Here is an 8,980-nt window from a genome sequence, read left to right as displayed (position 1 = left end):
AGTTAATATAACCATTGAAGCAAGCAATTCAAAACAATATTATAACAAAATGATGACTTTACAAATACATATTACATAAATAAAACAACATAAATATGATATGATAAATAAAACAATTGAACAAATACTTTAACATTTTAACAGGGCAAATGTATTTGTTGCAAGTGCAATTGTTAAGGTTGTTTTATAGTTAAGATGTGTGGAAATTAAACTTTTGGGGACGTTTAAAATAGTTTAAAACAATTCTGCTGATGCCTGTTATAAAGCTCGTACAAACATTATTGCTTTAGTTTAACATGAATAGTTGGTACGTTTATTTGATATTTGACGATAATGGCGCTCTGTTCTCGGGTTATGTAGCTCATAGCGCCATCTTTTGGTGAAAAAATCAATACACACTAGGTTGTTTTGAACGAGCTGTAAAACGGGGACATTTCTGGGGACAGAACTCCAAAAACGGGGACGTCTGGTCTCCTTAGTATGGCATTTCTTTATTGCCATTTGGTTATTTAAAAAGGAAAATTCTTTTTTCAAGGTTTTCTGGTTTCAAAGGTTTCAAGTGTTTAGGCACTGCTGGGGCAACTGGATTTTAGGGAATGTCTTTTTCCATTTCAATCCATTCACAGTAATTTAATGTATTTTTCTTTGGTAAAAAAAGAAAAGAAGACTTCAGCCTCAGATTTTATTTAAACTGCTCATGCTTGCACAAGAAACAAACTGCACAGAAGTTGAATGTGTAGTGTAGAGGGCTGCATTGGGATTGAGTCCCAACGGGTCCCGCGGGACCCAACGTAAATCTCGCGGGAGCGGGCGGTTTGAATTTTGCTGCGGGCGGGAATGGGCGGCTAAAAAAAAAACTTGGAATCGGGATAGGGAGGTTGCCTAACGACATGATGGAGAAGATGTCTATAGATGATGTAGAAAAGAACCTCAAACGAGGTATTTACAGCACAAAAGCTAAGCAAGGAAAGTCTGACATTTGGAGAAGTTTCTCAATTGTTTTGGTAGGCAAAGTCATGCGGTATAACGTTATATGTATCCACATATTGCGCAGCTGGCAAATACATAGCTACTTGATCATACCTCACCAAAAACGCTCAGCACTCCCTGCAGGTCAAGTTGACTGTTTGGTGTTTTTGACAAACAATACATAGAAGTTTAGTGAGTGGGAATGGATTGTTTCTAAATGTCCGTTTGCTATTTTGTGTTCACATTACGTTCTGTTGAAGCATGTTTTCTCAGGTTTCCTTTCAGTCGGTCACGTTCGACGGAATTGGGATCTGTTTTTTGTTTCTCAATCTGTTTTCTGTTTTGCAAAGCAGTCTATTTTTATGTGCAAAGTTTTTGATAAAAACGAAATTATATTTGAATGTATTTGTCTTTTTTTTTTTTTTACATGCAGGCCAGGGAAACGAAACAAACAACCCCATGAATCTCTTTAATAATATCATTACAAATACGTGTTTTTTTTCCCCTGCGGGACGGGAGAAGACACAAAATCAATGCATCTCTATTATTGTGCGGGAATAAATTCTCGGAGTTTTGCGGGTGCGGGCGGGAGTGGACATACATATTGCGGGAGCGGGCGGGAGTGTAACACATACGTTGCGGGAGCGGGCGGTAATGGTCAGAAATTCGGCGGGTGCGGGCGGGAGCGGGATGAAGAAAACAGTCCCGCGCAGGGCTCTAGTGTAGTGCTTGGCCATGCAGGATCATGATGAAGAGTGTTATCAGTAATAGAGCATCTGTTCACTGAACAATGAAAGGAGACAACAGACTAAAGCTAAGTTTTGTACAGGAATGAATGAAGATTGTGGAAAATGGAAAAGGGGGCATGGCAAACGACTGGGCTGAAGAGTGATATGAGATACTCGAGATATGAGACATTATTAAAGGAGCTGTGAGAGGCACAGAGGAGCAAACTGCCATAGACATCCATCCTACCAGTGAAGAGAGAGTCTGTGTGAAGATGTGGAAGATGTGTGTGACTGTGGCACTGCTCATAGGTGTCCAAGGTAAGACCTTACGCTCAAGGAACGCGGCAAATATTATTTCTCTGTCACTCTGTCTCTATGGCAGGTTCTGTTTATAAGATTTTTCTCTGGAATAACATGTGAAAATGTCCTTCCTGCCTGACATTTCACTGATAAGGTGTCCTGAAACAGTATATCTTACATGATTGGCATGTCTTTAGAGGGTGGGCTTTTGTAGAGAGATGGAGGTCCACTTGAGTGGTTAAATCTGGCAGAAGTTATCAAAACATCAGCAGCTTTACATAGCCCCTGTTATGCTATTTTAAAGGCTCCTGATTTAGTGTTGGAGTCTCCTACAACAGGTTTACATGCATCAAATGTCAAAGAACTAATTTTCTTCTCATATTATACATTGAACATCACCACATTTTTCATTGATTCTCAAATGACTTGTCAGATGAATCAGTCTCTCTAAATCCCTCCTTTCCGCGAGCTACTCTGCTCTGATTGGTCAGATGGCCCAGTCTGTTGTGATTGGTCTACCGGTTGGCCATTACCATAAATTGTACATACAGGAACTGTATTAACTTAGGCGAATTTTGTGTTGAACTCTGAATTTTTTATATGAACTTCTGTATATTTGAGATGTCGTCAGTAAAATGAATGTTTGAAGGTGGGACAAGTTGTTTGTGGGCAGACGACATTATCCAAATATCATTAGAATAGTAGAACTGTCAGTAGAAAATGACTCGTAAAGGAGGTTCAGAGTCGATTCTTTCTTTTGGAAGACAATAACTTTATTTATCACTTTATTTTATTGCACTTTTGACTTTACAGAACGTTTACATTCACAAACAGTGATATTACAATACTCAAAAAACATAATATGGACACAAGATGGTTTTCTAACAGAAAAGCTTTTGTCATCTGGAGCATTCTCTCTCTTTCTCACAGTTTGTGCTCATGACCCTTTGAACCCTCGTGTTATGGGTGATGATGCCCCTCCGGGTGCGTGGCCGTGGATGGTTAGTTTGCACGACTCCACCTCCCATTTTTGTGGCGGTTCCCTCATCAGCCGTGAATGGGTGCTGTCTGCAGCTCATTGTTTTGTTGGGTCAGAGCCACATCAACACACACAGTACATACAGACTTTAAAACACCTGTGTTTTCTGATTGCTCTATGTGTGTTTTATAGGCCTGATGACAGTGTTACTGAGGACAGTGTACGTGTGTACTTGGGAAAGATGACACAGCGTGAAGAAAATGAGAATGAAATTGTGAGAAATGTACAAAAAATCTACATTCACAACTCATACAACACAACGACTGACGACAATGACATGGCTCTGCTGCACTTGTGTTCTCCGGTCTCCTTTAATGACTATATTAGTCCAGTGTGTCTGCTAGCCCAGGGCAGTGACGTCTCTCCTGGCACCAGCAGTCGGATCATAGGCTGGGGACAAACTGCAGATGGAGGTATATTCTGTACGTCCTGTCAGTAACTAGATTTGACTGATTCATTCAGATAAAGACATCATGATTGTTTGTGTTTATGTGTGTCCAGTGAATCGACCTTCTCCTGGGACTCTGCAGGAGACTGAAGTTTTTGTGGAGGACCATAATCAGTGATATAAAGCTGAAGCAATGGAATAATCATATACAGATCACCCAGAATATGATCAAGTCAAGAAGCTTTTATTGTCATTTCAACCATATATAGCTGACGCAGTACACAGTGAAATGAAACAGCGTTCCTCCTGAACCCAGGTGCTACATAAGACAACATAAAGCAAACAGTCACAGAACAGAAAAACACAGGGCGAGAACTAAAATCCTCGCCACATAATGTGCATGTGTGCAGCTGGTGCTAACAGTGCAAGGACAATACAGGACAGTGCAAGACAGTACACAATACACAAAATATAAAATAAAAATAGAAATAGAAATAGCTCCGCCAGTAAAACCTGTCATGACAGAATAAAGTGCAATGTAAACAGAAAAATGTAAACAGAATTTGTGCAATTCAGTAGTGGCAGCAGTCAAAATAAGTGAACACTGACCAAATGATTCGGACATAATATTGTGCAAAAGAACAAGTCCCGGAAGATCAGCAACAAATGGCATGTACACATTTTTTAAGTGTGATTGGGATTAAAACCGTGTGCGAAGTGAAAGATGTGTGTTGAGTCCGGTTTGTACAAATCAGTCACTTTGTTTGTGTGTGTGTGTGTGTGTGTGTGTGTGTGTGTGTGTGTGTGTTTGTGTGTGTGTGTGTGTGTGTGTGAGTGTGTGTGTGTGAGAGAGAGTTCAGTTCATTTCTTTGTTGAGGAGCCTGATGGCTTGCGGGAAAAAACTGTTGCACAGTCTTGATGTGACGGCCCGAATGCTTCGGAACCGTTTCCCTGATGGTAGGAGGGTAAAGAGTATGTGTGACGGGTGTGTGTGGTCATCCACAATGTTGTGTGCTTTGCGGATGCAGCGTGTGGTGTAAATGTCCATGATAGAGGGGAGAGAGACTCCAATGTTCTTCTCAGCTGTCCTTACTATCCTCTGTAGGGTCTTGCGATCCGAGACGGTGCAATTACCAAACCAGGCAGTGATGCAGCTGCTCAAGATGCTCTCGATGGTCCCTCTGTAAAACATGGTCAGGATGGTTGTAGGAAGTTGAGCTTTCCTAAGCCTTCTCAGGAAGTAGAGACGCTGTTGGGCTTTCTTGGTGATGGAACTGGTGTTAAGTGACCAGGTGAGGTTGTCCGCCAAATGAACACCAAGGAATTTGGTGCTCTTGACGATCTCCACTGAGGATCCTTCGATGATCAGTGGAGAATGGCCACTCTGTGTTCTCCTGAAGTCAACAACCATCTCTTTTGTTTTGTCGACGTTCAGAGACAGGTTGTTGGCTCCACACCAGGCTGTTAACCGGTGCACCTCCTCTCTGTATGCTGACTCGTCATTCTTGCTGATAAGACCCACCACGGTCGTGTCATCTGCAAACTTGATGATATGATTTGAGCTGTGCATTGGTGCACAGTCGTGAGTCAGCAGAGTGAACAGCAGTGCACTGAGCACACAGCCCTGGGGGGCCCCAGTGCTCAGTGTGGTGGTGCTGGAGATGCTGTTTCCGATCCGGACTGACTGAGGTCTTCCAGTCAGGAAGTCCAGGATCCAGTTGCAGAGGGAGGTGTTCAGGCCCAGTAGGCTCAACTTCTCGATCAGGTGCTGAGGAATGATTGTGTTGAATGCTGAACTAAAGTCTATGAACAGCATTCTTACATAAGAATCCTTGTTATCCAGATGAGTGAGGGCCAGATGAAGGGTTGTGGAGATAGCATCGTCCGTGGAGCGGTTTGGACGATACGCAAACAGCATGGGGTCCAGTGCGGGTGGAAGCTGGGTCTTTATGTGCCTCATGACGAGCCTCTCGAAGCACTTCATCATGATCGGTGTGAGTGCAATGGGACGATAGTCATTGAGGCAGGAGACAGAAGACTTTTTCGGCACGGGAATGATGGTCGTCGTCTTGAGGCACGTAGGAACAATGGCGCTGCTCAGGGAGATGTTGAAGATGTCAGTGAAGACATCTGCTAGCTGTTGAGCACATTCCCTGAGCACTCTGCCAGGAATGTTGTCCGGTCCAGCAGACTTCCGTGGGTTAACTCTGCATAGAGTTTTCCTCACTTCAGCTGTGGTTAGACAGAGCACCTGGCCACTGGGAGGAGGAATGGTCTTCCTCGCCACCATGTTGTTCTGCCCCTCGAACCCCTGCTCTGAAGGCGGAGTCTCTTATTTTTAGCAGCGCACGCACCTTGGCGGTCATCCACCTTGGCGGTCATCCACGGCTTCTGGTTGGAGCGTGTAGTGATGGTCTTGAAGATGGTCACGTCATCAATGCACTTGCCGATGTAGCTGGTCACTGTTGACGTGTATTCCTCCAAGTTAATGAAATCACCGTTGGTTGCAGCTTCCCTGAACATGTCCCAGTCCGTGCATTCAAAGCAGTCCTGGAGAACAGACCTGGATCCTGCTGGCCAGATTCTCACTCGCTTCCGAACTGGTCTTGAACGCCTGCTGAGTGGTCTGTATGCTGGGATCAGCATAACAGAGATGTGGTCTGAGTACCCGAGGTGGGGGCGGGGCTTCGCCCGGTATGCGCCCCGGATGTTTGTGTAAACAACATCCAGCATGATTTGTGCTGGCGTTCCTGGTGGAGGCGTAGACGCATACTGTGTACAACAACAAGATGATTATTACTCATTACTGCATACAGTGTCTTCCTGAATGTCTCAAGATTTACCGTATCTTTAAACATCTAATACTTGATTTCTCTCTCTTCCTGTCTGCAGGGGGACTCTGGAGGTCCAATAATGAGTCAGCTCTGTTCAAAATGGGTTCAGTTTGGCATCACCAGCTGGGGTATTGGCTGTGGTTTACCCGACGTACCCAATGTGTACACCCGCGTCTCACAGTATCAGCAATGGATTACAAACATTATTCCCAACCAGGACCTTCCACAATTCATCGACTTAAGCCTTCCGTGCCCAAGTAAGATTCTCTCACACACATTTATGCTTCGTTAATAACACATTTCTTTGGCTGGTGATTGTTTACATTTGTACTTCAACAGCAGGCTCAGTCAGGTTAGTTTGGACTTGTTATATTTCGTCTTTCATCTGTTGTGACGGACACTCATTACGTTCAGCTGTGCACTCGTCATCATCCTCATCCTCACCTGTATAGATGTTTGGTTCTGTTCTCAGTTCATTGTCCGGTGTTGTCGTTATTGGATGTGTTGTATGTTGCTCTGTTCTAGTGGATCACTGTGTGGATTTATTAAATATTACTAATTACCTTCAAATGTTTTATACAACCAGACCCTGACACTTACATAAATTAGGAGTTAACTTACAAATGTTATTATTGTTAATAACAGGAATTTACTCCACCGTTTTACTGTCAAATGTGCATTTCTGTCTGACAAAGAATGCAGTATTTTATTCTAGAAGGTAGATTTTATATTCTAACCTCATTGAAAAAACCCAACTGAACTCATTCTCTCATTTGCGATGGTTTATTTTTGTCTCTGCAGTGAATGGTGAGGAGTAGCTCTGAAGACTCTTCTAGATTTACCTTATGTGCACACGCCGGTCACATGGTTACGTCTCTTCAACGTCCAGGATTCAAGATTGCTTTTAAAACTCTGCAATGACATTAACAGAATTGCACTGTGTGATTAGCACTTTTCCTCTCATCAGCTCTTACTCTTGTCTTTATACCAACTCAAAATGGCTTTAATTTGAAACTTAGTTTGTGACCAGAGTTTTTCTGACAAATGAGACCATTTCAAATTCAATTAATATCTTTTTTTGGGGTCACAAAATAAATGGTAACACTTTACAATTTAGGCGCACTAATATGCAATAATAATTAATGCCTATTACCATTAATTAAATGTCATCATAATTTAATTCCCTAATAACTTATTTTATTAATGAATTGTTTAATTACCACAATGAGCCAAAGCCATGTTTTTCAACTTCTAGCCAATAAATCATTAATAAATGCATTATTAGGGCAAATTCATGTGTCAAATACAACTAGTAAATGATGAGGTAATAATCATGTGCCTCAACAAGTAAAGTTATCACATGATATATTTGCAAACCATTGGCTAATGAGTGATTTAACCCTTGTATGGTGCTCGGGTCTGTTGGACACGTTTTCATTTTTTATCAAAAGAAAAATGATACGATTAATTATTTATTCAAACTGAGACTCATTGGCCTTGGCTCATTTTCTGTGAGGAATATATATCAGAACACATTTTCAATGACCACACACTGTACACCCCCCTACACATTTATATTACACAGGATGTTCGGGTCCACTGGACCCAGGGCTAATAAAAGTGTGGAAATTGTAGGTCCTGTGTACCTTTACTCTGTCATCCTCCTGTCAGGGCCTGTTGTTAGTGTGTGTATGTTCATGTATATGTTTAGGAGGACACAAATGTGTATAATGACATGGGTATTACAACGTAAAGATGGTTTATGACGACATCTGTGTCCTCATACTAAAACATACTAAATGGTGTTTTTTGAAATTCAAAAAATGCCAAAAGTTTTCTGTGATTGGTAGGTTTAGGGGTAGGGTTATGTAGGGGGACTGTACATTAGAAAAACCATTATGCCTACGGAGAGTAACCACATATCCAAGTGTGTGTGTGTGTGCGTGTAAAAAAACGACTTTTGTGAATAAAAAATTGTTTTATTTTCACAAATGTTGAAATGAAAATGTTAAACTCAGCAAGACACTGTCACTTCAGGACTAGAGTTGAAGAGCTCTTACATAAAACAAGTGTTTTGTATTTTGGGTCTGTACAGTTGCTTTTGAAATTGAAGTTCAAATTGACCAACGAATAGCAAGATCTTATACAATTTCCATATGCACATTTCACAACATATTGTCCGTTCAGGCTGTTCGTTCGTTTTGTGAAGAGTGACATAAGGTAATAAAATTAAAAAAAAAAAAAAAGAAAATAAATGCGTCAAAGATAAACGGGCAAGGCTGAAACATGCAGGCAAACAAAAGATGCAGGCCCTTGAAATTCTGGTGGCTAAACATCCGAATAAATGGGGTTTAACTTACGGTGTACAAAGTATCCCATATTGATGCATTTGTAGCCAGTGGGATCTTCAGTTTTCAGTTTTGAGGGTTACATTTTATCTGGTTGTTGTCTTCTTGTTTTTGTTTATGTATTCAACTCCCACATCTATTGAATCCTTTTTTTGTTTTATAAAGGGTTGTTTTTCCCTACATAAAACACCAAAACGTTTTTACCTGTTAGAATTAGTTTTCAGGTAGATGCAAAGATACTTAACACTGACTAGAAATGAGCATGAAAAGTAAAAATATAAAAAAGTGTCCTTACCTCTGAGAATGTTTTCTCTAGCTACGCAATGTTCTCACCTTTTGTTTCCCCCTCACCCGTTTGCATCCCTGAATATAAG

At 41.4% G+C, this 8,980-nt stretch overlaps 1 protein-coding gene across 1 annotated transcript; it reads left to right on the top strand.

The window, feature by feature from the left end:
• Positions 1 to 1,969: 1,969 nt before the first annotated feature.
• Positions 1,970 to 3,602, top strand: LOC307118119 (chymotrypsinogen B-like; the record flags this gene model as incomplete). The annotated part of the gene is made up of 4 exons (XM_079803551.1): positions 1,970 to 2,015; positions 2,928 to 3,087; positions 3,169 to 3,449; positions 3,538 to 3,602. 4 exons carry the CDS (start codon positions 1,970 to 1,972, stop codon positions 3,600 to 3,602), a joined length of 552 nt encoding a protein of 183 aa, XP_079659677.1.
• Between the last annotated feature and the right edge of the window lie 5,378 nt (positions 3,603 to 8,980).

The sequence above is a fragment of the Gobio gobio genome, assembly GCF_949357685.1.
Source record: "Gobio gobio genome assembly, chromosome: 1".
NCBI lineage: Eukaryota > Metazoa > Chordata > Actinopteri > Cypriniformes > Gobionidae > Gobio > Gobio gobio.
Note: the sequence above shows the minus strand (reverse complement) of the source record. Positions and strands in the feature narration are given on the sequence as shown.